Here is a 27,893-nt window from a genome sequence, read left to right on the forward strand (position 1 = left end):
GACAAGCTCCGAAAGCTGTTTATTCCTTAGATATATCTCCTATTGGCAACTGCCTTCCTCCTTGTTTATCTACTTGGTCTCTCCACTTCAAGGCTTCTAAGATTTCCTTGACAGAAAACAATACACATTCACTGTACAGCACGCATTTGTAATTATTAATAAAGGGTGCACTTTTGAACCTTTTTTCCACATTCAGCTTGCTGGAAAACACAACAGGAAAACATGTTTGAAGGTTGGTCTGAAACATTCAGAATAACAAAACAAAAAACCCTCTTGAACTAGATAAACAACAATAGCGGAAAGCAGGCACAAAGAATTTTGTATCTGCCCTGAAGACTACAGAAGAGCATCCTTCAGCAGCTTTGCACTAGCATTACTCAAAAAAGGTATTTTGTCTACATCTCCCTTAAATACTTCTGTCCAAAAGTAAATTCAATTAGAACATTTCAGGCAAAAGCTAAAATTTGTTCAGATGGGAAATAACGTCATGATGATGTGTGGGACACCAGGGGCTTCCATTCTCATCTCTAAATTGGGTTTGTACCCCGATGCAACAAAAACGTCTCCCTCCTTTACCACTTCTATTGTCTCCCTGGCAGAAATGAAAATATATGTACCACACAGCACACACGTAACAAACTCAGACCTACCCAGATGCACGAGACTTATAATGCAATACTATAAGCAAAATTGATACATGTGCTGTTATATCTATGACTTGCAGGCCTCAAATTTGGGCCTGCACAAAAACTCTGACACAGCTGTCGGATAGCCTGGAATCTCAGGCAAGCCTAGAAAAACAAAAATAGAAGATTTAAAAAGAGGACAGAGTTCATAAAACTCAAATTACAGGTACCACAGAGGAGAAGTAATGGATGATGAGAGCTCTTGGCCGTGAGAACCATGAGAATGTGTTGAATATGAAGAACGTAGACAGACGACACCCAAATTAACCCAACCGCAATACATTGTAGCAACATTCCCTCCTAAACAAAAATATTTCCATTTTTTAGCCATTAAGTTTTCCACTATAAAACTATCATTTTAGAGGAAAACTGGCAATTTTCATAAAGGCTGTTGCACACAAATACAGTTTCCCTTTCAGCAGAAACTTTCTGACCAATTATAACATATATTAAGCGCATGCCACAGAATAATCCCAGAAGTCCTCGAGATAAAATAAAATACCTTGATTTGTTTCAAAAAACTCCACTGGTAGGAAGTTAGTCCAATGCACAATTTTTGGAAGAAGCGGACACTGTTTTCTAACATGATGAGTGCTGGACAGCACTCACTCTTTAAATCAACACCTCATTTGTTGGGGACTGGCCCTTTGGGCATTGCAGCCTTCCAGCCTATGTAACACCCATCTGCTCTGGGCCATGATTCCAAGTATCTGTAGCCAGTCATGATTCCAACTATCAACATACTTAGCTTTAGTAACTTACTCTTTCTGAAGATCAGTTCCAAGGTAACATTTTGTCTTTCAAAAGTCCACAGATGTTCCAGCTGAACAGGTGAAACAGAACTAAACGGAAAAGTGCCAACATAATAGGCTCTACCAATTTATCTGGCATAACTTGAATAGAAACAAATCAAACAACCTTTTTTATTTTCAGTAATATGCATTCATAATTGTGTACAAAATCAAAATGTAACCAAATGTGTACAAAATTCAAATTGTTCTTGTATAAAATTTGCAAATGAAGTAATATTAAAACTTGAAGACACACAAGAAGAACAAAACTGCCTGCTAGCCACCTATTTCCTCTACTTCATGTTAACTTGTTTGCATCGCTTGGAAAGATAACAAGCATAAATCACAAACATTTTTCACTGTGACAATCATAAAGCATGCCAGTCTCCCAGCAACAGGCAACTAGGAGGAGAGGTAATTAAAATGTCAAAGTCAAGAAAAAACATTCTGTGTTTACTTTAAGAGATCAACTACTCCTAAATACCCGAGTTTGAAGTGGGGCTGGGGAAGGCCACTGTTTAGGGTGGCTGAGGTTGCTTTTTCTAGAGAAGTTGAAATTAACACTAAACACAGGTCTTGCCCACAAAAAGATACATGTTCACACCAGTACTTCTGACGAACTGCAGTCCTGTACACATTGACCTCTAATAGTCACCCTGGCCAAAAAACTGTGGACAATGAACAAACGCTAACGCTTAGTGTCCTTTTCTCAAACTCCTGTATGTTCCATGTTAGCTTCAGTAAGAAATAATAAGAATTTTTTGGTAACAGGTTAAAAGCAGTATGCAGTAAAAGTAACTTTTTGTTACAGCACTATGTTGTACTGATAATTCACACAGTAACATAAACAAATATACCACAGTTGCCTTTAAAACAGCTGGTTAAAATCAAGCAACTGAGGTATTTAGTGAATGATGGTGTTGCCCCTGAATACTGTCCCAGGTCATACTGCATGACTGCAGCAGAATACCTTGAAAAGTAACACACAGGTTGCAGAAAAAATTAATTATCTCAGTTTCAAGAGGTGCCACTGTAAAAAAAAAATAAAACTCCACATGGCTGTTGTGACATAGTGAATTAAGACATAACTCCAAGATATAAAGAACCTACATTTTCAACACTGGTTTAAATACTGAAATTTTAAATTGCGATGGCAAGTCCTAAAAGTTGGGCCATATTAGTGACAAGTGAAAGGATGCTGCATGATATCTGCAATCACAATTTTTTAAAATGTACACTACAAACTATAAAAAATAAATAATTTTACAGAACAGTTTCTATACAACAGGTGGGAGAGATTATGTCTTGCCCCAGAAATCCTTCCTCTTCTGAGCTCGTTCCAGTATCTGAGATGCAAGCGAGCTAGATGCTGCCGAGCGAGCAGAAATCTGAGACAACCTGTCATCTGTGGGGAAAGCAACAAGGGAAAAAGTAAACAGTAAGATTAAATATACATATTAAAACACAGTTGACGTTCATGGCAGACTTTAAAAGTGCAAATATTTTTATGCCCTCTTTCACAATGGATGCTAAAATAGTACCACAATACACTTTAACACTATTACTTGGTAACTGACATGCTGGAGAAGAATCTCACTAGAAAGCTACTAGGATGCTAGGTAAGTTTCAGAGAGCTACGTGCCCAACTCTTGACAAACTCCAGAATGATATCCCTACTGTCACCTGGGAATTGCCCAACTCTCCAAGTCATCTTTACATTTACTCTCCTGTGTCAGAAGACCTCAGAAATCGTTCCTCTGCCACTGAAGTCTGTATAGAGGAGACTGATAATGACATACTCATGAAAGCAACCCACCGCTTCAAGCAAAGCGGACAACCTTAGAATAGCACAACTAAAACATCAGAACCTATGTTGCCAAAAGAGCCCTTCTGTGCCAAAACCAGCTGGTGTGCCACAAGCTGTTAAAAGAAATGTGTCTTCTGAAGAAAACAGGAAGTTTAACACAAAGACAAAAGAAGCATGCTTTAAAAATGTACTTTTGAAAGGTCTTCCTTTTGAATACAGGGTCCATTTCACACCCAGCAGATCTCTTAAAATTAAGCAGTCTGGATGCTGCTTCTCTGATAATACGCAACATTATACTTCTTTAACATTATTATTAAATGTTGCTACAGCTCTGTCAAGATGCTCTCTATGAAAAATGACCTTAATTACACCCATTTTCCTGCAATGGATTAAAAAGAACTGTATCACTATTTTCCAGCCCCCTCTACCAACAAAAAAAGAACAAAAAATTCCACAACTCAATCCTAACTGGACCTGCACTTTGTCAGTGTTTCAATTAACTTTTCAACAGCATCTCTAAATTCTTGAAATACAGTGAACCAAAGAGCCCGTAAAAGGCTCACACACTATGCATAACAACTATATTTCCACGTACAAGAAAACTGCTAACTGCACTTCTGCAAACAGACATGTCATTGGAATAACTCCCAGGTCTGTATATACATGAACAAATATGGGCATATGAAATATCTGTGAGCTGGCACACTGCACCTGTTCCTGAAAGCTCATATATCATCACTCAGCTCATAGGAAAAAAAAGAAAAAGAAATAGCAGTTACAGCATTTAATCTGTGTGCAGCAAGCTTGTGGGAAGCTGCAGAGTACGACAGGATTTTGCATGTTTTATGTAGATACACAGATGCTTGGCTGAACCATCTGCACAACCCACATGTTTTCCAGCCAACTGCAATGAGTAAAACAGAGAATAGGCCTGAACCTTGGTTAAAACCAAGGAGCAAACAAACGTAAGGGATACAGAAAAAAGCTTTTGGTTGCTCTGGGGTATATCTATAAATAAACTGCAATCAGATATAAGTTTGCTCTGCCCATACTCTAATCTGAACCAAACACAGGTGATAGCAACTAGCACAGCACCACACCAAGAAACAAGCTGTAGCAGCTCAAGCTAATGAGGCTACAGTGCCTTTGATTGACTCACGCTAGTGAAAGAGTTTATTTGTGTCTGCCCATAAAAGGGCCAAGAAGATGCACTGGTGGGCTGTGCACTGGCTGCTTGCCCAGATTAACTTTACAGTAAACAGAAAAAAAGGCCAAAACAGCAATCAGAATAACAAGATGCCATAAGTACCTCTAATACACTGAACAGAGGAACAGGTGTGAAAATTAAAGTCAGAGGAATCATTTTATGCTGCATACCTGAAGCATATGTGCTGAAGTCTCACAAGCAATATCTTTATCTTAAGATTTTTGGTATCTTTTAAGCTGCATCCAAAGTTACTGCAGCTGCAACCTGGGCTCTGATCATTTTGCAGTTTGCTTCTGTTGCTATCAACACAAAGGCTTAAAAAATGTGTGGGGAAGAAACAATTTTAGGTATGGAACTGAGCAAACTATAGTAGCCATATTGAGCCACAGTGGTCTAATTTTCAGCCGCATGTAATGGTTTATTCATACTAGAATATACCTTCAAATTCATACTTCAGATTACTAGGATGAACATTTTCAAATTATTTTGATGAAACAATGCAGTAGTTATTCATGCAAACATATAGATCAGTATTACTGCATTCAGAAACATCTCACATTAGTGCAAAAGTTTAAATTAATCTAGGTAATATACATATGATATACAATACTTTGTGACAAGAAATACCTTCATCATTATAGTTTCTTTCCTGAAGGGGTAACTGGAAAGATCTCATTTTTGGATTGCCAACATTCCCTAAGACAAAAAGTCAAAGGCACAGTTTTGAATCATTTCCAAATAGACAAAGGATAATATTTCATTTTAGAACATTTTAAAATGTTACATTATTTCCAAAATATGAGTCTTATAAATAGGAAACATACCAAAATCTCCAGGAGACTCCTTTACTCTAAGCTGAGGTAAAATAAACTTACTTCACAACCTTCACTTACTTCACAATTTGATAATAAGTAGTTCTGAAAAAAATCCACTGGAGAAGGCTATTCTTCTCAAGGTACCTATCTTTGGTAGATGCTACAAGTTACTTAGTGAACTGCACTCGAGGTGCAGAGCTAGAACACAGCTCTAACCAAACACCGATTCTAACCTCTTTCCGAGGAAATTCTCTGGATTTCACCATCCCGCTTAACCTGACAACTCCCTGTTCCATTCTAGAATGGAAATACTACTTTAGTTTAGCTAATCCGTATAATAAAAGGACCAAGAATTGTGGGACCTTAAGCAGCTACAGAAAGTCTTTCTGGAATGGAGATTTAAGCACATAAAATTTATTTTGACTAAGGGGTGAAGGATTCTTTTCTTTATCAAATTTATGTCCCTAGTACCCCTAAACATTGTTAAAAATGCTCCAGCATTAATTCCTCCTCAGCCAAGAAATGGGTTTTCTCGATATCCAATAAATCTTTTATAGATGGCTTTTTTGTTTCCACATCCTGCAGAAATATTTAAGGAGCTTATCTCTCTGAAATCCATAACTCCTGCAAAATAATACCACACTACAAAGGTCCCCAGTTACACACCGCTGTTGGTAATTGCAGCTGGAGAAGTGTCACGGCATCCAGTTGTAGCCTAAAGATTAAAAATTACAACTGTTCATGCTAAACCAAATTATTCTCATAATGAGTAAGTACTTACTGAAATTAATAAGGCAAAATTAGAAAACAGGTCACTAGAATACAATTATATTAGTGGAATCTGAAACTAAGGTGGAGAGTTGTGCACATTTCCTCAGCAAGACTAAACATATAGTAGAAAAGCTTTTGTTTACAAACAGCACTTCTTTGTAAAGTCTGTAAGACAGCAAGCTCAGCACTCTCTTGGCCTGAACACTGCACGGTAGCCATTTCCATCCTGCAGCAGTCTAACACAGCCACTTAACACACAAAACCCACCATTATGCTGGAATTCTGGATCCTTGAGAGTCCCCTGAATACGACGAGAGGCACTCCAGCAAGGCATAGAGCAGTTTTTGGCTGACTTCAGCACAGGAGGTGCAGAGGAACGCTCTTGACGGGCTGAAGCAAGAGGAACTTGCTCATCAGAAACACTGTTAGGAGGCCACTGATCCTGCCTAAGTGGCAGAGGATCCAAAGTTCCCACCCCAGCAGGTGGAGAGGTATGGAGTGAAACAGCTTCCACTTCCACGTCAGGCTAAAACACAATGGAAAGAAAGAAAAAAAAAAACCACCCAACATCTCATATACAGCCTTCCAGTACAGATCCTCACATACGCAACAAATGCTGGCTTTACACTGTTACACTTTTCATAACGGTACAGGAAGAATAAGTATTTCAAGCTTGTGAGACAGCATAAAGAAAACCTATTCCTAATAACCAGTGTTTAACATGGTCTGAAAGTAATCTAGTCAGGTCAAACCAAAAGCTTATCTTCTTCACAGCAAAAAACTGTGTTCTTAGATTTTAAACCAACATAACCAACTTTTCATGCAATTGTGTCTGCTTCTATTACAGAACTTACTACAGAGGATGTATGCAGTGAAATGCTAGCTGTCTTTGTAGAACTCAGACTAAGTACAATTTGACCAAAAAACCATGATTTTGAGAGGAAGACAGTTAAACAACTCCTAAATGTTTCTATTTTTCTTTTAGCAACTATGCAAGCTGCAAAGTAAAAGAAGCACAAAAGTAACGGAAAGGGAGAATGAAACTATTACGGCACTTTACCTATCTTGTACGTAGGCACCCAACCTCTCCTTCTTTAATTTCTTTCAAGTCAAGGAATCTAGAGCTGTGCCCTATGTCAGTAGCAAGCTACAGTAACATTAATAGGGAAATCAACAGCTCCTGATGGCAACTGTTTTTTTTTTAAACAGATCCTGTGCATTTAGCAGAAAAAGCCAAAATGGAGCTCATCCAATGTCACTCCAATAGTCTCAACTCCTCTGCTTGATACCCCAAGAAAAATTATTTATTCAGACATCAGCCTTTTTTAGTTACAGATGAATTTTAGAATAGTAAATGACAACTCAAGAAAAAGATTTATTAAATAAATTATTCACAATTACTTAAAAAGCACATTCCTAAAATGCATAATGGTAAGTCTCTTTTCTCGCTCACCCGGAAGGACCTTCTTTTTGAAGCTTCTCTTGCACCTTGCTTAGCTGAAGAAGGGTCTGTTCCTAAACCTCGTGTTCTCTGCTGTGAAGATGAAGACTTGAATTTAGGAGGAGACACTAGAACCGCACCTCCTATCGTAGTGGAGAAGATGAAAAATGCTTTATTACCTTAAATAATCTAACAAATTAATTCATACATGTCTTTTTTTTCTTTAGTTCTTGAAATACTGCTTTGCATTTAAAAGTCTTTTTACCAACAGCTGGGGTAGTGAGATCATGATGAGTCCTCTGAGCTCCACCAAGTGCTCTCAGCTTCGGAGTAGGAAGCCTGCCGCCTGTCCTCGAGGATGCAGAAGAAGAATCTGACACAGCTGCAGAAGAATTCAATACTAAGGCATTCTCACTGCAAAAAATGAGAAATTATTAAAGGATTATCTAAGGACTCAGGAGTCTTGCACTCAAGCTTTTTGTTTCTAATACATTCCTACAATGAAGCCTAAGGCAGAAGACAGTTAGGGCCATAAAACACCAACAGCCTGTAGCTAAAACATCTGCTTGCAATGGGGAGTCTTGGATTCCAGACCTTGAGCCTCAGTTTCTGTATTTTTTTTTTTTTTAATGTAACCATATAAAATACATAAGCAGTCTCAAGCTGCAAATTCAGGCTCCCTCTGTCCCAATAAACCTTGAACGTATTGCTGCACAGTAGCAGACTCAACAGGACGGCTGGAAAGAGTACACACCCAGAAAAGCTTTGAACCTGGTTGCCACCTTAGAGGTGGGAATGTGGGTTTGACTCTTTTCAGTCAATGTGGTGGAACTGAAACCAAGTATCCCACATTGATGTAACCGCTCTAGCCCCCAGGTTATTAAATAAATCAGCACTACCACTTCTGTGTTCTTCCTCCAGATGCATTTCAAAAGGAGGTGGTGGCATACCCACGCTGTGCAAGGAACCTGATCCTATCAGTGCACACGAGACACACTCTGAGGACATCTAGGCAAAGAATGCCTCATTTCTAGCTCTCAAGCAGGCTTAGATAACATGCAAGTGTTAAGCTGCTCTGCACGGCCAAGTCCAGAGCATATCTCAGCATACACATAACCACATTGCAGGATGACAGAAAATCTTCAATGTCAATCGGAGACACATCTATGAACTAGATAATCTCTAGAATTAGATAGAAATTTAAGAAGGTTTTCAGGATGATGGCTTTGAAAGCCTGCATTTAATTTCTATTTGAGTCTAGCATCTCAATCTTTCTTCGCCTGGGTTTTGCATACAGGATCTTATCCCCAAAGGAGACAACTGCAATTCCTTACCTTCGATTCCTGCTGCAACACCAAAGATAAAACCCAATAAGGAATACAAAATACTTAGATGGTATGGTAACAAGGGGCACAGTTATTCAGATTTAAATATCTACCAAACTAAAATATTGTTCTACCAAAAAAAGTATGCAAAACTTGCACAGTAAAAAGCCAGAGACTTCTGTAACTAGATATTATTTACATCTTTCAACTGTCAAATACAGTACTATGCACTGTACTATGCACATACTGAATTGATCTCTCATTATTTCTAAATACCCCTCCACCTTTTTCCCACCTGTGCTCAGTAACATAATCACTGGTGATTACTGGAGGCTAGTTATTTTTTTGTCCCACGTCTTTTTTTTCCCAGGAATTTTTTTTAAGAAAAACAGATGCTTAAGTACAAGATTAGCATGCATCCCTTCAGTCCTATCAATCCTACCCTGTCAATTTGAAGCAAATTGTGAGCTTTAATTTTCACTACACTTGGCTGCTGTGTAATGAACAGTCTGTTCTGAGAGACCCATACTGCAAATTTTATAGTTTTGGAAAAAAACATCAGAATTGTTCATGCTTCTATAAACTTCTGTCTTGCAAGTTAGAAATCCAGTCTTCTTAATGATCAGCTCAATGTCTTGAACTTTCTCATTCCCTACTACACTGTTAAAAACAAAAGTAGTTTCACATCAACTTATACTATCTTCAGCTCTTAAGTAAATCTGATTTAAAACAAAAATTAGTTAACCTACAAATTTCTGAGGTGTTAGAGGAAAAAATTATATATATACACCACAAAAATGTTCAGTTTTACCCTTCAATTTTCTTATCTTCATTGGCATCCTTATCATTTTCTTCTAACTGCTGAGCCACGACTGCAGCCTGTTCGTCTTGTTTTTCTTCCTCTTCTGTTGATTGCCGATTCTGCCTTTCTTCAGTTCCTTCTTGTTCACCCCAAACTAAACGCCTTTTGACTGGAACAGTTAAAGCAGCTGACATGTCTTTCTTTTCAGCGCTGTCCTGGTGTGGCTGTTCTCTGGAGTCAGGTTGCTGCAGTATTTTGGGGCTTGGTGCAGTCTCTTTTTCAGAAACTCTAGGTAACAAAGAAAGTAATGTTTCATACCTTTGATTTGCATGATATACACGTGTCTATGTTGAACACGTTCATCCAGTTCAGTCCTTTGCCAAAAGTACAGCTCAGATATTAGAAAGTGGTACAGTTGACATGATGAATGGTTAAATTTCCCCTGAGGTTTTAACTGATGTTTAAGCACAATCCATTTTCAAACTAGATTCTATGAAAACTCTTTCTGGATTACCATTTCCAAAAATGTAATGTAAAATTAAGGCTCTATTTCCAATTTAAACAACAAGTTAGATTATCAGAAGTGCTCAAAAAATAACTAGTTCCACGCATAGGGACCGTCTGATGGCACAATTTTGAAATCCAAGCAGTTTAGAAGACTCCTCTTTGCGCACAACTTTTGAAAGTCTTAAACTCTCAACTGCTCACAGAAATCAGTGCAAATTAGCCCAGTTCACAGAAATGAGATCAGTAAAAGGATCTGTATTTCACAGGCAAAAAACCAAACTAGTAAACCAAAAAATTTACACCATACTTAATATCACACATTATAGTGTAATAAATACTCTTTTACGTGTCATTCCCACACCCTTGTTCGAGCTACAATCATGCAAATGGGTAGATCTCTCCCACACGCACAAGACAAGTAGTGCATGTACAGCAGTCTAAGTGAACTACAGACAGAGGCATCCAAGGCACTGTTTTTAACTATGGCTTTTTTTTTTCCTCCTTGCTTCAGCAATAGCTGTCTGTACATTTTACTGAAATACTAATTCTGAATTTTCCTAGCAAGGGATTTAATATCTGCCAATTCTGATGGCCTTCAAAGAAAGGAGAAAATGGATGTACACCATTCCAGTTCCTAAGTCTTCATCTCAGAACTAAAAAGTGTCTCAACCACTAAAAGACTCAACCACAAGATTAATTAATCCTGACAAGAACATTGATAACGTTTGAGCAGGCAAAATATATTTCATATCATTCCAGTGGAAAGAAGAATACTACTTCAGTATGACTCAGTGCGAAATTCCTCCAGACTTGATGAGACTAAGGTTGCCACACTAAATATGCATTTGTGGAGAACTATAAAGGAATAATTTTCTCTTCTTTCAGAAGACTTGACTGTGCCTTGTTTTCAATTTGAGCACATATCAAGAGACGTATCTGTGAAAAGGTAAAGCCCTCATCTGTTCTAGAGAATTTACATATCACAGAATTGTAGAACAGCCCAGGTTGGAAGGGTCCTCGAAAGACCATCTGGTCCAACCTTCTGTGGGGAAAGGGAGCCTAGATGGGATTATGAGCACTCTGTGCAATTGCATCTTGAATACAGTCAAACATCCAAGATCTCACAGCTATGTTAAACCTATATTCAGAACTTTGCTCTGTTTCAAAGCTGCAGAATAATAGACAGGAATGATGACCTTACCCTGCAAGATCTAATGCTCTGATGTTGTTGCTGATGCCTTCTTCTGAACTGGAATTTGAGGACACATCCCAAAGACTGTTATTATCAGACAGGATCTGATTGAGATGGTATCGGGAGAAGTGTGTTCCCTCTACTCGTTGCCTGTAAGCCTTTGCTCTTTCTCGAAGTTCTCTCACCTACACATAAAGATTTCATAAGTTGCATGTCTGTTTGAAGTTCACTAATAGGTTACTATTATTATATTCAATAAGTATTTGCATTAGCTAATGGCAGCTAGAGGAGAAAGGCAAGTTACTCATAATACAGGGCCACCCACAGCACAAACATTGCATGCCACAGTAAATGCAATGAAAGGAAAGCAAAAATAACAAAAGTGGGTATTTAGTAAGCATGTTTGAGCCATGAAGCCAAAGCAAAATTGTCAATTATTCATTCAATGAGCACAAAAAGTTATGCAGCAACTACGAATAAGTTTAGTGCTGGATTCTAGATTTTCCATCAGCGCTCAGACACAGTGCTCCAAACACTGAAACAGGAACTTAGATGCAACCAACCTCCATATACCACATGGAATTTAGGGTGTTTTGAGATGCCTAAGGAGAGGAATACAGAATTATTTTTAAATTTCTTATTTTTCTCTCAACACTGTATTATCACCCTGGTAACTTTATTTCAGTCTAAGAAATTAATTACTAAAAACGTGTCAACATAGCTCTATGCTGCCTCCCTGAGATTCAGTAAAAAGTTGTAAAACAAATATATCAGCACCAGTATTTCACCAGTTTTTGCCAAGCTTGAGGAAATTAATTTAGATTTCTAAGCATTAACACTCAAAAATACATTCACCACCAATTTATGATTATTTCAAGTCAACAGATCTCTGTGCATGTGTAATACTGAGTTTGTATGCTCTGAACACTGCAATTATCTCTAGCTACATTAATCTTATCTCAGTGAGGAGCTAATGATTACATGAGAACTCTTGGTGCTATTGTATCAAAATCATTCCTTCTAGGCTATCAGTAACTGTAAGAATCAAGATACAAAACTGTTCAGATCTCAGGTTTAGTCTTAAAAAAATAAAAGTGATAAGCCTCTCTTTAGACATTATACTGCTGATTATACACTATCATTTTTATAGTTAAAACTATTTAAACACTCACACTGCCTTGTGTCCTTCACCCAAACACAATTAAAGTGCAGGAAGAAAAAGAAACACCAAAACCTTCAGGTTTAAATTATTAAAAATAACTTTTTGATATTGTTATGTGAATTCTGTCTCACTACAAAATGGTTCACAGGAAATAAGTATTTTGTCAACGAGCAGGAAAGTAATACTGACACTTCCTCTAGCACATTTTCATAGCTTTTCTTATTTATTCTTTTTTCACAAAAGACTTTGCATCGTTCTTCCTGCAAGGAACAGAGTTAGAGGGCCAAATTCCGCTAAACCCCCTAAAGTAACTGGATGCAGCTAATGGAAATCCACACCAGCTAACATCCCACAATTTGACCTGCTAAAGTTCCAAAGAATAGCCCATTAAAAATATATGCTTGTCATTTTAAGAGGAAAGTTTAAAGTTTGAGGTGCAAGTGATTTACTGAATTATTCACTTTAAGTAGAAGAATGAAAAATTAATTATGATAGCCACAACAGAAGGAATATAAATCCAGAGCAACAGGACACTGCAGGGGGAGGAAGAATACTGTGTCTCCAGTGAATTGTGAAGAAGTACAAAGGACAACCGCCTCCTTCAGTGACTCAGCAGACAGCACTATCTCAGCAGGACACAGGCCCCAGAGAGTCCTACTGTGATTATGAATTGCCCACATTAATTTTTCAAAAGCATAATTCAAAGAGATTTTTTCATTTGACTGCTGAAAAGCAACCCTTAATAATATATTGCAGAGTAGCAGTCTAGGAGTAATCACTATGGCTAAGGTCATACCAGGATTCTATTATGGTATTTGCCTGTTTGGGCTCAGAACTTCAGAAAGTCTGCTTTGGACCCAAAGTTACCCATGTGCGGTCCCAACTAAGGGAGAAACCAGATCAGTCAGAGCTTATCATCTAATCACTTATGCTAAGCGAGCAATGTTCTGTAGGCACCTTTGGCAGGGATGAGTCTCAACAACCCACCAGACGTAGAGGTTAGATACAGCTTTGAAGAACGCTTCTCTTCATGTCAGTGCATTAGTATGGGAACAGATATGGAATCATGTAGAAACCAAAAGGACTGTTGGGCAGCCTATACCGTGAATGGCCAAAGTACATTTGTTACTTTACAATAAAATCTATGTGCTTGACACTTTTTTCAAGTTATGCGTACTTTCATTAATCTGCTGTTAACATATTTCTCCATTGGCTAGATTCTTTCTTATGTCTCAACCATGAATGAAATATTTTATTCAGTCCTACTATTTTAGCCATGCTGGATCCCATCTTGTAGTTCTTAGAACAAAAATATTGACGGATGCTACAAAAAAAAAAGCCTGGCCAATCATCAGGTCTATCAGGATTTTTATTCTTGTATTTACAGAGGTTTTAAGAATTAACCTTGGTTTTCTGCCAACCTGTCTTGAAGACTGGAAAATTCCAAGCTTTAACCTTGTTCTTTGCTTTCACTTAAAGCTTCTTATTAAGAATTATAACCCTCAGTGATACATACAGAAATATTAACAAGACAATAGCAAATTAAAAAACTCCATATAGAAAAAATCCCACACAGTGACACATTTACACAAGCTAAATATTATTCTTTGTCTACTAGCAAAACTAGTTTGATATGCTGTACTGGTTTTGGCTGGGATAGAGTTAAATTTCTTTATAGTAGCTCTTATGGTGCCATGTTTTGGATTTGTGCTGAACACAGAGTTGATAACAAAGGGATGTTTTAGCTATTGCTGAAAGGTGCTTACACAGCATCAAGGCCTTTTCTGCTTCTCACACTGCCCCGCCAGTGAGTAGGCTGGGGGGTGCACAGAACTTGGGAGGGGACACAGCTGGGACAGCTGACCCCAATGACCAAAGGGATATTCCATACCATATAATGTTGTGTCCAGCAAGAAAAGTTGGGGGAAGAAGGAGGAAGGGGGGGACATTTGGCGTTTGTCTTCCCAAGTAACCGTTACGCGTGATGGAGCCCTGCTTTCCTGGAGATGGCTGAACACCTGCTCGCCGATGGGAAGCAGTGAATGAATTCCTTGTTTTGCTTTGCTTGCGCATGTGGCTTTTGCTTTACCTATTAAACTGTCTTTATCTCAACCCACTTTTACCCTTCCAGATCTCTCCTCCATCCCACTGCGGGGGAGTGAACAAGTGACTGTGTGGGGCTCAGCTGCCTACTGGGGTTAAACCACAACATATGCTCACAGGCACGTGATTTAAAGTTTAACAGAGACAGGAGAAATTCAGGTCATTCCAATTATAAAAGTCTCTTCTGTATGAACTCATACTTGGATCTAATATAGGTATGTATACATAAAAATGTGTATGTAATCAAAAATGTGTATGTAATCTAAGCATATTTGTCATCAATAAAGTATTCGTTATTATAGTCTTAAAATGAATTTGGCTCTTCCAGCTACCCAGCACAACTCCTTCATTTAAAAAGCCCTAAAAATCCTAATAATTCTTTTTTTAATCCTTCATGCCTACAGCCAAATGACTTCTTTCTAGTTTCCTGCAATTCCCTTGCCAGCAAGAAAATCTCCATGGAAAAGTCAGACACATCCAAAACACTTATCTACAGTATGGGAATTTCTTGGTTTCTCGTACAGTCTAATTAAATGCCACATATATTTACTTCCTACATCTCTGAAACACAACCCATAAAGGATCCTGCCTGGTAAAGCAGAACATCCATCCTCCACTTGCAGTCTCATTCTTTCCCTTGATTGTGCTGCAGTGACTCCTGCCAGCTGGCTGTGCCGCAAACACAACGCACTCCAAGGCAATGCGTCCCTTTCCCTTTACTTGCCTACCAGTCAGTTGCTCTTGAAGCTGAGCACTGCTCCTGGCTGTTTTGAATGTTACTGATGCAATATCCAGTCACCAAATGAAAGTCTTGCATGCCAGAAAAACGACATAATATTCTACAGAACCATTTTGTATACCACTTAGTCAAGCTGCATGCAATAGTTCAGAATATTCTACAGCTGTAGTTACAGTAAATCTAATGCATATATCAATACATATAAAAAATAAAAATATTGCTTGTTTTTAGTCCTCTAACATCCTCTTGAGGCTGTTTTCACAGAATGGATTACCTCATGCATGCATACACAAAACCTGATTATGAATCATTGCATACTACAATATACTTTAAACTTTGCGACCTATTTCTCATTGAATATTTTGTATATATTCAATACATGTTTCTTTTTGCCTAAAAAGAAAATCACTTACTAGATTAAGTCCAGTGAGAAAACACAGAACTGAATGCTACCACACTACTCCTGCAATTCTCAGAGAATGTTATTTTCAAAATCTCAAAGCCCAACACCCTAGAGCCATCCGCTCCCATTCTACCCTCCACATCAGCTTGGTCCCAGCTGATGAGGAAACTCACACTTCCAAGTATTTGCCACAAATTTAGCAGTGTACAGTGTCTCACGAAGGCTCCCTCTATCAGCTGGGAGAAGCCTAAGTCAATTCAGTGAAATCTGACAGTTGCAGAACTAGCTCTAGCAGTTTCTTAGCACACTGCTAACGGTTTTGATTTACTTGACTAATTCAGGATACCACACTGAATAATCCTGCTAAGAAATCCTATGGTCCTGAAGCTGTTCAGCATTTTCAGAGTTCTATCAAATGAGTTCCTACACAGTATAATACTGATCGCAGTTACTGAATAAACTACAAGAAAATACTTAGATTGGCTGAATCTTGCAAGAGAAATTCTCAATTTTATGTTGTGTATGACTGAATTCAGCTGACTGCTTTGAATGGATTCAGCATGGCAAGCTAACAAACTGAGCCTGACTATCAGGCTGACACATATGTTGGCCTTTTCCTTTTATTCCCTTGGAATCTCTTATTATCCCATTCTGCGTTTTGAAAACGTCTGCTTGTTAAAACTGGGCTGAACATCAACACTGAGATTATCTGCTCCAAGAGACTCTGTTCTGAATGATTCTGATTGTAAGGGAAACAAAACTCCTCCCTCACTTTGGGTGTCACATTAATACATTCTTTAACTCACACCATCTCTTATTTTTTCTTGCTATATATTACACTGACTTGTCAGAACCTAATCATCTTTGTATACTCACCTTTGGGAGCTTGAGTCATTAGCATTACAATCTCAAAACTGTATCTTATAGGAACCACAATTCAAAGTTTTTTGCACCTAAAAAATCAAAATACAAAGCATACTCAGGCTTCAGATTTTTTAAGAGTACTCACCTGGTTGGGAACTTTACTCCTAATACGAGACCAAGCTCCATCTTTGTAGAAATACTGGGCTGGAGACAAAAATTTTGACCTATATTCAGTGTTCATCTTCCTAAGAAATCAAGAATGAGGAGAGGAAAAAAAGACAGAAAGGGTAAAGCTTGATATCCGGAATACTCTTTAAGAGTACTTTTAAAGTTGTATCAGCAATCATAAGTATACTTGCACTTAAATGCCAGGGCTGAGATGTGAAAAACGCATGCTTTGAAACACAGCTCATCCATACCGACACAACTAGGAAAGCTGTGAAAAAGCTCATTCACGGCTGGTGGCTCTTCAAGTAGTTACTCCTGTTGGTTTTTCCTCACAACCCTTCTGCCAGCAGTTTTGGCCCTGACAGCCGAATCAGCAGAATGTAATACACACATAAGCCTTAATTACTTCAATGCAAAGTGCAGCATCTTGGTTTAAGTCACTGATGAAGGTGCATTTAAGTAAAAACGCCTGGTTTGGCACTCACGTGTCCAAGACATTTCCTTCTATGAACTCCACTCTAAAGGCACTCTGCATATGGGTGGGGTGAACTGTTGGGGCTAGAAACATCTGACTACCAGAACAATGGTCAGTATAATTCATCTAACTATGTCCTACTGGCTTTGATCTTCAAAAGGCCTCAGTACTTGAAAAGATGGATTCATTTTCCTTTCTGCCACACACATACAAACACAGAAAAATTAACATTATCTAACCTATAGCAGGCAATAAGCAATACTTCAAGGCCTTAAGCACTGAATCGTGGATTTATCAGCTTAAATCTAAAGAGGTTTTTGTTTTTAATCTTGCTTCAGAACATTACTAACTTTATTTTAATATATTCAGCATTGAGTGAAAAAGCCCTCTTTTTCAGGCCTTCTTCAGAAATAGATCATAAAAGCCTGAAGTCAAGAGAATAAAACACACCTTGTAAAAAGAAAAATACCAAGGCAAAAAAACCCTTTATATTCAAAATTTCTTTCCATATGTCCCTTTCTTTGAAACTGACAGAATTTCTTCAGTTTGGGTTGCAAAACTAATGGATTAGCTCAAAAAACACACCGCTGCTGTGCCTTAATCCCAGCCATTCTGCTGCAAAAGCAGGCCATGCAATGCAGCTTGCATACAAAGCGACAGTCCTGTCTGCATATTGAGAACTTGCACATTTTGATAGCTATTTGCCCAGTGACTGTTTTGGAAACTCTTGTCTTGTACTACCACACTGAAGGCATAAGAGGTAGAAATTTGTCCTTAAATGAAAAAAGTCATAGCAAATTATTAATAATTTTACACACTACTCACTGCAAAATTGACTACAATCTACTACATCAAAGAGCTATGTAAACCAAAGAGTTAAAGGTTTTAACTACACTATATCCACTCACTTTTCCATAAAGCAATTTTATTTCATAGAATTTTGGATGATAATTTTGTAATTATCTCCCAATATCCAACAGCATTCAGACCTAGGTAAGTCTCCTCTCCCATCTTTAATGTAATGTCTGAACACTGCCAGAAAGTCATGTGAATCAAAGCAATCACTGGGACATACATTAAGCACAGGACAGCAGAGATGGATTAATTTACACATTTTAAAACCTACATCCATCCTGGGTTTTTATTTCTCTTGGCGTATTTCATAGAATAGTTTGGGTTGGAAGGGACCTTTAAAGGTCATCTAGTCCAACCTCTCTGCCGTGGGCAGGGACATCTTCAACTAGATCAGGTCGTAGAAAACGGAAACATGAGTTCAGTTCCTGCAAACCTTGCAGGTATGTGGCAGAAGAAAAAGATACTTTGATAGTGCTCAGTAACATACAATTTCATTTTATTTCCATGCCTGTCAGATTACCCTAAATGGGGCAGATTTCTTTACTTCCCTTTACCTCATGTGTTTGCTTTTGTTACTCTGGGACAGAAGGTGGTACAGACTAGAAAAAGCAGACATCAAGTACAATCATCACAGTTTTAAGGCATGGAGCAAGCACAGGAGAGCAGTTTGAAAGGTGACTACAACTTCCAAAGCACTCGCTAAAAGTTTAGTAACAGCACTGCATCAATTTAATTTCATTCATGTTATATTTATTAATAATATTATTATTGCATCAGAAGGTTCAACTGAATGAGTGTGGTTACAAAGCTTCCACTTCCACTGCCTGGAGAAGGGGATGGAAATTAACACCAGGTTTAGATGTACCCACAGGAAGCTCGATCCCAGTGCTGCAAGGGGGCATTTGCCTCTGCAACTGTAACATGACATGGTTAAAGGGCTATTGTCCATTATTCTACGTATTAGGCTGCTGTACACCTATTCACTAGGCTAGGTTTTCCTATTTTATACATACCCACGACTTGTATGTAAAGGGAGGGGCTTTGGACTGATATGTTGCTTATTTTTTTGTTTAGGATGTTTCTGTTCTGATTTCCCTTGTTTTGCTGCATCTTCTGCTGGCTTTTGAAACGGTTCTTCCCTCTTACTCTAAGGCAAAAATAATTTTAAAAATACCACATTAGCTAACAATCTGAAAACCCTCATATTCCTTTTGACATCAAGCTTTCGCAAAAAGTTAATTTTATTTTAGCGTTAGCTGTTTTGCATATTTAATACAACAATAATATTACATTACTTTGTTAATACAAAAATAAACTAGCAAAATGCCAAAGCTAAGATTCTGAGTGCAACATTCAGTTAGTTAGATGATCTATTTTGTATGCTTTAAAAAATGAATTTAACATGAAACACAGAGATAAAACAATACGATACCTGTGCATTCTAACCTGAGTTGTGCAAGACTTAACATGTACATTTCTGGAATTTGTAATAAATAAAAAAAATAAAAACTCTTAGCTTTATAGTCAAGCAATATAAACCAATTTATAATAAACCAAAAGGCAAATTTTTAATTTGCTGCCATTATGGTTTATAAAGGGTCAGATTGACTTGTTCAGTTTTCACATCAAAGATACTTTTTTCCTGCTCATTTTATCCTCTCGGAAATCTCATGCATGATTTCTGATTCTGCTAGAGATGTTCACAGATATTGTCCAAATTCAAGGGGAAAAAAAAAAAGGAAAGCAAAAAAAAAAAAAGCCCACCAAAATCCCCCAAAACTTTTTCAAGATATTAATCAGAGAAGAGGTATCAGTATAAACAAAAAATGTTTAGATACTTTCACCAAAATTCCGTTCTCATGCCTTCTCTTCCTTCACTGTATTAGCTCTCTTGGGAAAATATAACCTGAATTTCCAACATTAAAAATAAAGAAATGCTTCCTGAAAGCCTCATGCCTTTCAAGCTTTCTTCACACCTGCTAAAAGAGGCAAAAGCGGACATAAAATTCCTCATTCCCAGATGAGATTTAAAGCACTGGGCAGGTACGAGTTTTAAATTATAAAGCCTCCAAGCCAACAATCGTATTGAAGAACCTCAAATGTACCAATGGCTTAACCTGAGCCACAGGCACTCCATGTTAAGCATGCTGTTGCTCAGTAATGATCCTAGTGAACATGTTGTCTGTCAATGGCTCTTTCTGTTTTATCAAGGAACAGAGGTGGGTACTGAAGAGACTTATATGTGGTCCTTCTACCTGAAGGATGGTTAGCTAACCTGCAGGAATTTAGACAACGCTACACTTGGCAGCTTGCTACAAAAATAGACATTCCTATGTCCACCTGGCAAATTAGGTTAGCTGTCATGCAGTCTAAATTGCTCTCACATCTTTTTAGAAGGTCTCAGTCTGAAACAATTCCTTTTCATTAAATGTATCTGGTAAAACGGCCATAGCCATGTTTCCTAAAAGTCCACTTAAGTTTGTCCAAGCCAACAGCAAGACAAGGAAATGCAAGGCCTCAGACAGCCGAATTACTTTCATAAAAGACATTTTAATGTTTTGAACTAGGTAACAGAGCCTACGTAGGCTACACAATGTCCTCTTATAGCCCTGTGCTAAATACAATTACTTACCTTTCAACTTATCAAGGCAAAGGCAAATGAATTGTAACCCTTGCTCCATGTTTCTTCGAATTACAATTATTGGGTGAAAATCAGTTCCAACTGTGGCACCTTCCATACATCAGAATATATTTTTTAAATTCACGCTATGTCTGATTTATGAGATCCAAAAAGTTCCAGACCTCCCATCCAGCCCTCCTGCATACCAAGAGACTACACTGGTACCAATGAGAGCATAAATCAGAGATTTAGATTTCAGAAACTATCCTAATGATTAAAAACAAAGTTTCAATTTAGGGAAAAAAAAGAAAAAGAACAACCCACTTGAAAACTCACAAATTAAGGTGACAGGAAAAACACACTTGAAATGTTCATTGTAAACTGAACAAACGCACTACAGAAACTACAGAACCCACTACAGAAACGCCTAAGAGCAGAGCTGCACAGTGTTATTTTCTGTCTTTTATAGCAAAACCACTACTGAGTCCAGTGTCATTAGCAACAGCTCTAAAATGTAACTAAAAAATTTCAAAATTAACCCACCCCCGCATTATAGAAAAGAACAATTAGAATTATAGAAGTATACTAATGCCTTTCTTTTAGAGAAATATTTACTTGTTCACAAACCGGAAATTCTTTCTCTTCTGAACCACCCCTCTCTTGTGGACCTTTAACAGGAGGAGACCCTTTGAAATTTCTCTCATATGCAGTTTCAGAAGTAATTGCAGGAGATTTAAACGGAGGTATGGATTTACTTGTGTTGCAAATAACCTTTGGGGAAAGAAAACAAACAAAAAGAAGAGTGTGATTTGCTTACCTTAAGGCTAAATTTTCAAAATCAGTTAACCAATTCACGCAAATACACTCACATATGAGCAGAGAGACAGTCATGTGTACAAATACAGCACGTGCAGACTAATTAACTTCTGGGACAAATTGAAGAGAAACTTAATCTGATAAAAATACATTTAAAAGTGACGGAGTCAGACACAGTTAAACCTGTGGTCAAATGCTGTCCTTACTGAAGTTCTCTAACAGAGTTTTTCTTTATTTGGGAAGACAGTTCACCTTCAGAGTTGTATGTGGGATGTATTTTTAAAATGTGTTCCGTAAGACTTCCCTATGAGTCTTCACTACACGTCCAGTCCATAAGTAACATACAACTGTTCTCTGTTTTAGAACTGGATGCTTAGGGCTTGATAATTTGAGCTATCCACTATTTTCCAATCAATACTGTATTACAAACCCAGGTATTTGCCTAATACATGGTCAAGTATCATCTCCTCATGGGGTGCTGAATTAAAAGACCATGCCATATATCTCAAGCATACATTTTACCCAGCTTTGCTATGAGAGTTTAGGTCTGACTTATAACGTAACTTGGATAACTTTAATGTTTTCACAGAATCTCTTCAAGGGAAAGGTATTGTCATTATTCAGTATTCAGGTATATTCTCCATCATATCAACAGCAATCAAAAGAAAATCAGTTTGTTAATACGTCTAATTTTTATCACGAAACTCTAATCTTAAATTTAGAACCTGCAAACATTTATACATACTTAGATTTTCTCTAAGTTCTATTTAATCTAAGGATTTATAGTGCCTACAGACTTATTCTTATGGCTTCTTATTCTGTATAAGCTATGCAAAAATAAGTTTGCTATTTTAGATTCCACAGTCTTTTTTCTGAAATAGCACAATGTTCACAAGCATCATAATGAAATTATCAAACGGATTTCTAATAGAATCAAATGGAATGCTCTATGAAATTTTCCATAAGGTGACGTTCTGGGACCTGCCTCTTCCTCAAGTGGTCCTTTGGCTTCTATACTATTGTCATGCATTTCAGTGAGTTTTCCTTGGATAAGGGACTGCTGGGAAACAGGTATCTCAAAGTAAGTCCACCTGCTTGGCATTCCAACAAGAAAAAGACAGGAACAGTTATTATAGTGATTGATCCTAGTTACCAACATTTATTACCTCTGAAAGCTATTACTGAACAAATCTGCTACCTGTGGGTAAAAACAGAGAGAGCACCATCTGTAATAATCCCATTAATGTACACGTTCCTAGTGAAGAAAGAGAAGACAAAATAAAAGCAGAAGTGCCTATTTTATACTGTAAAATGACCAAAAGATGGACTGAGCCTCCTAAGTCCTGATCCCAGTAACAATGAATTGAAAACACCAAGCAGTGTCACAATCAGAGTTACTCTTTGTTGTCTGACTAGAAATAGCAGCATTTCCAATCCTAAAAAGTCCAAAAACTCATAATATGTATCAAAATCAGAAGATTCCACTTTTAAATATAAGCAGTTCTCATGAAAGAAAAAACACTACAAAGATGCACTTCAGGGCCTAGAAGTATATCTGCACAGAGGTGGAGACTGAGAATAAGAAACTGTGGTAACCGATAAAAGACCATGAGAATAAATAGCGAAACCTGAATTATTTCAGTGGCAAGACATGTTTTTACAATACAGAACACCTGAACATTCATCTGTTGATTAGCTATATATTAGGTAACATAAAAATGATAAAAATGAAGGGTAACGTTTAGTGGGATCTTAAGAGCTCCTGAGGTAAATTAATGCAAACAGAAGAAAATGGTCCTGTTAGAAAGGACGGAATACAACCAGGGAGAACGAGAACAAGTAATCAGACCTGACTACAATAAAGAATCACAGGGAAACAAATCTATACTGCACTTTTGTATATCGGAAGAAAAAAAAATACTATGTAACAGCATTCAAGTTTGGACCCCGCCCCCCCAAAGAGGAAGAAAGGAAATCTTGGAAAGTAAGCAACTTTGCTGATACATAAAAGAAAGTATTCATTTACTTTTCAGATTCTTTACAGTTACCTGTTCAGCTGCAAGTATCGGTGACTTTTCATGAGGACTCTTCCAAACAAATTGGCTTTGATATTCAGAATTTCTGGGGAAAGCATTCAAACGTGAAATATTCATGCCTGCTTTCCTCTGAAGGACTCTGTGAAGCTTACAGCATAAAAAAGAAAAAAAAAATTAACACCGATTGTTCCCTTTCCTACAACGTTTTGCAAGTCAAGTATCTTTCAATGCTCACTTTCAAACCAACTATTTGGTTTTTGGTTGTATGAATTAAATGAATGCAAAGTACATTTTCTCATTATAGCCAACAACGCCAAAAAGTCTATATATTATTGGCTAAACACTTGTTTAACTGAGATCAAGGGGGATGGCACATGAAGGGCAAAATTCCTATTGACCTAAGTGGAACCAAAATCTGGTCTCAAAAGTACTGCTCTCCCAACAGAGACGCTACAACATAGAAGAACATCAAAATACAGAACTAAGGAGAGAGTTAGGCAACAGAGGCTGGTGTATGTATTACTGTAAATACCAGATTAGCTATTTTTAGACTGGTCAATTAAAAAAAAAAAAATCTATCTTCCCTTACCCCGTTACTCATTTTTTCTAATTCCTTTTTTGGAGATGCAAATGCTTCATTTTGATTTGGCGGAGCTGCAGAGGGTGATCTCTTCATGTTGTTTTCTGCAAGGGCAAGAGCTGTTTCACCTCTAGACTCTACTGAATGTGACCAAACTTTCGGAGGGAGTCTGGGTCCTTCCGGCGTTTCTATTTTTTCCCGATTCACATCATTGTTGCTGTGGTCTGTGTGCAACAACTCTGCAGTCCTAAGAGCTTCAGTTTCAAGTGGGTCATTCAAATCACAATCTGCTGTCCATTCAAAGGACTTTGAAATCTGTGGATTATGGTAAGGTACCCTTCTCTTGGAAATGAAGTTTGGTTCTCTTGTGATTCCTGAAAAAGACATATTAGGTTTAACAAAAACATTCTATTGAAGACATAATATCACCGTATTACAAGAACAAACTGAAAGTTTATCATACAACTGATTATTAGAAAAAACTATTTTAGTATCTTTGAGCAATGATAGCCTATGAATTACGGGCACCTCTGTGAAATTCTGTCATCTTTCCTGTCTGCAAATGCCTTTCCCTTCCACTAAAGAGAGATGGGAACATGGTGCTCCAGGACCATGTTGTATAAAACCCTATAAAGCAAATATGACCACAGGACAATCTTTTGCAAGTTAATTCTGGGAGTTGAACAACAACAACAGAATTAACAGAGCCAGTGAAAAGAATGTGGTTAACGCGTTAACGCAGTACGGAATAACCAACCTGCAGTGATAAAAAATGCCACAAACACTTCTCATTGCACATGCACAATATACCTTGCCGAACAAGTTCTCACATACTGTGACAGGACAGAGACAGATCCCTATCCACCTAATACAACTGTGATTTAAAACCACCTCAGATAGTTGGTGACTTTTTACAGTATGAACACAAAAACATTTCCAAAATTCTAAAAAACACTATGTAACAAAACCAGGTATCAAGTTATTTTAAAGAATTGCTGGCCATTACACGTGCCGATGAGAATACAATTACCCTATCATTTTAAGAAGAGGATTGAATGACTTAATGCATTTAAAGCATAAATCATAATCCAATGGCAAAGTGCTCAACTGAGATGGAGAAATAAGTGAAGGCCCCTAACTGGCTGAAAGAAACACTTTCTAGGAGAGAGAGAAAGTCCTATCTCATGAAAAAGCAACGTAGAAAGAGAGAACAACCTACAGTGAAAGGTAAACAGAATGTCTGGATGTCCAAATACACATACAGGTGGTAGGAAATAATTCCAGGGGAAAAACACTGGAAAAGTAGCAGGAAGGAACTCAGAGCACTTGCAGCTGTTAACTTTTTGTGGTGATGTTCCAAGTCATTCTTAAAACTGCCAACTATGTGTTTCAACAGGAAGAACCATAAGTTTAAGTTAATTATCAAAAACAATCTGCAAATCCTATGAGGTGTCAAGAGTGACATTTGAAGATGCACATGGTTAAATAGCCAGAAAAGAGGTGGGAGTGAAAACGAATGCAAAGGTGGAGGAAAACTACACCAAGCACACACAAAAACACCGCTACAATGTGACGAGAAGGAGAAGCTGCTGTATTGCTAACTCATGACTTTATAGCAAGTCTTGTAAAAATTGCAGTTTAGTTCAACTGGAAAAGAAGCATAGCTTACAATTTTAAAAAGAAGTTAATGTGTTTGGATGTTCGGGTGTTTCAGAATTCGTGGAAGTTATTCTCTTCAATACAGGTGCCCATACACAGAGCCATGTGCTAGGGAAAGCAAGGTTAAAGAAATATGTATTTTTACAGTAATGGAAGAAAGCAGTAATATATATAAAGCATAATCTTTGGCAAGATTAAATTTATTTAATTTATTTATTAAAATGTCTAGTATCTCAACTGAAAACAAACCATACTCCCAGTAGTTGGTTCTTAATTACTAGGCCATAATTTAGAACACTTATCATATTGTAGGAATGAATATATTGGACTCTTAATTACACAGACTGCATAGTGTGTTTGCACTGAATTGCACAATTTTGTTAATCTGTCTTGTGCCACTACAATAATTCCTATTTTTTACTACTCCTTTTCAAAGCACTGCACTTGTCATCACTCTGCAGCTTACTCCTTTTCCTCAACTCTCTATGGGCCTTTCAATCCAGGTGCTATTTCCTTTGCCTTCTACTTTCCAATCCCACATTTCCTGTCATGATAATGTCTACAACCCCTAACTCCTACACTACAGCATCACAAGCTTTTCCATTTAATGCCCATTTTTTCTTTTTTTTTTCCCTAGTTAGCTGCCCCTGTAGGTCTTCATAAAAATTTTACTTTCTATCAAATCTTGCCCTAAATTAGTCTCTTCTTAAACATGGAATTTTACTTACTGTTTCCATGCACCACAGATAACCCAATGCCTCCTTCTACACACCTTGCATGGGTTAATGCTGCATCTGTGCTTCATGTTTGGGACTCATCTTACGCTGCATATCAGAAACCACGTATTTCTCATGTTTTATATAAACAGCACTAACATTAAAAGAAAGTTTCAGTGTAGCCAGAAAGAATATGGCATTCAAAACATATTCTAAATGATAACCAGGAAGATACTTTAAATGTATATAGCGTACAAACTGCAAACACTACCAGCTCACTGTGGTCATGCACTCAATCCCAGCAAACCTCTCTAGACCTCCTGCAGCCCAGGCTCATCCTTACCCGAGCCGGCTTGGACAGCGCCGGGGTTTGCAATGGAGGGGGCGGCTTTCAGGGGCGCTTACCGAACTGATCCGACCGAAGTCCTGCCCACAAGGATTTCTGCTGTTGGGATGGGCTACAAAACTCTGGGGTTTTCCATCTGAAGTTTCTCTTATATTCACTCAGTCCCTGCAGCAAACAGAGAGGTGTCTGTCAAGCGACCGGTGCCTACCCTGCTTCGCTGCTTCTGTTGGCGAGAGATCTCCAAGGGGAAAAACACCAACAAGGCCGCTGCAGGATTCTGCCAAGCCGGCAGGTTGCTCTGCGTCTTCCAAACCCACCCCCAGCGAAGAGCAAGAACTACTTGATTGCTCTCCGAATAGCAGGAAACAGCATCGAATAATTTCATGCACCAAAAAGTATGCAAAAACTTACTTATATCTTTAAGTTAATAACATTTCAGGAACAAATACAGCCTGAACCCTCTGTCACCCACACGACTGAACTCTGTCTTTATTAGCCGGCACTCCTCAGCGCAAGGGTCTCCGCTTTCCCGCTTCGCCGGTGGCACCCCAGAAACAGCTGCACCCCCTCCTTCTGCCGGCTGCAGGGGTCGGCCGGGCCCGCCGCCCTCCGGGCCCGGGCCCCGCCTGCGCAACACACACCCACCCCCCCACACCCCGCCGCCACGGCCGCTGCCCGCCCGGCCCCGCGCCGCCTCACCCTGAAGCGCACGGGCATGGCGGAGCGCGGGCTGCCGGGCCGCGGCCCTCAACACCGCCGTTCCCCTAGCAAAGCCGCCGGGCCGGCGCGTCCCAGCCCGCCTCGCCTCGCCTCGCCTCGCCGGGCGCCTGCGCAGCGGCCGCCCAGCAGGGGCGGGGGCGGGGAGCGCGGCGGCCCGCGCCCGACCATCGCCGTTTCCCCTCACGGCGATGCCTTCGGGGGCCATGTTGGCGGGGAGCCGCCGCCTCCCCTCACAGCGCTGCCCTCGGGGGCCGTGTTGGCTGGGTGCGGCCGCCGTATTAAAAAGC

The 27,893-nt window shown here is 38.6% G+C and overlaps 1 protein-coding gene across 7 annotated transcripts; it reads right to left on the minus strand.

Moving 5' to 3' along the window:
• Positions 1 to 127: 127 nt before the first annotated feature.
• Positions 128 to 27,719, minus strand: MDM1 (Mdm1 nuclear protein). Of its 7 annotated transcripts, none has more exons than XM_075149339.1 (15): positions 27,586 to 27,719; positions 26,946 to 27,051; positions 24,175 to 24,539; positions 23,598 to 23,732; positions 21,361 to 21,504; positions 19,127 to 19,260; positions 16,761 to 16,860; positions 11,908 to 11,946; positions 11,354 to 11,529; positions 9,655 to 9,933; positions 7,784 to 7,932; positions 7,531 to 7,661; positions 6,345 to 6,603; positions 5,119 to 5,187; positions 128 to 2,882 (listed from the first exon to the last, which is right to left on the minus strand). In XM_075149339.1, the coding sequence occupies exons 1-15, from the start codon at positions 27,601 to 27,603 to the stop codon at positions 2,776 to 2,778; spliced, it is 2,211 nt and encodes a 736-aa protein (XP_075005440.1). In that variant the 5' UTR covers positions 27,604 to 27,719; the 3' UTR covers positions 128 to 2,775. The 7 variants fall into 7 exon arrangements, with proteins under 7 accessions (XP_075005440.1, XP_075005431.1, XP_075005470.1 ...); XM_075149330.1 differs by having other exon boundaries at positions 21,349 to 21,504; XM_075149369.1 differs by having other exon boundaries at positions 21,349 to 21,504; positions 26,884 to 27,051; positions 27,586 to 27,715.
• Between the last annotated feature and the right edge of the window lie 174 nt (positions 27,720 to 27,893).

This window comes from Calonectris borealis, chromosome 1 (genome assembly GCF_964195595.1).
Source record: "Calonectris borealis chromosome 1, bCalBor7.hap1.2, whole genome shotgun sequence".
Classification (NCBI taxonomy): Eukaryota; Metazoa; Chordata; class Aves; order Procellariiformes; family Procellariidae; genus Calonectris; species Calonectris borealis.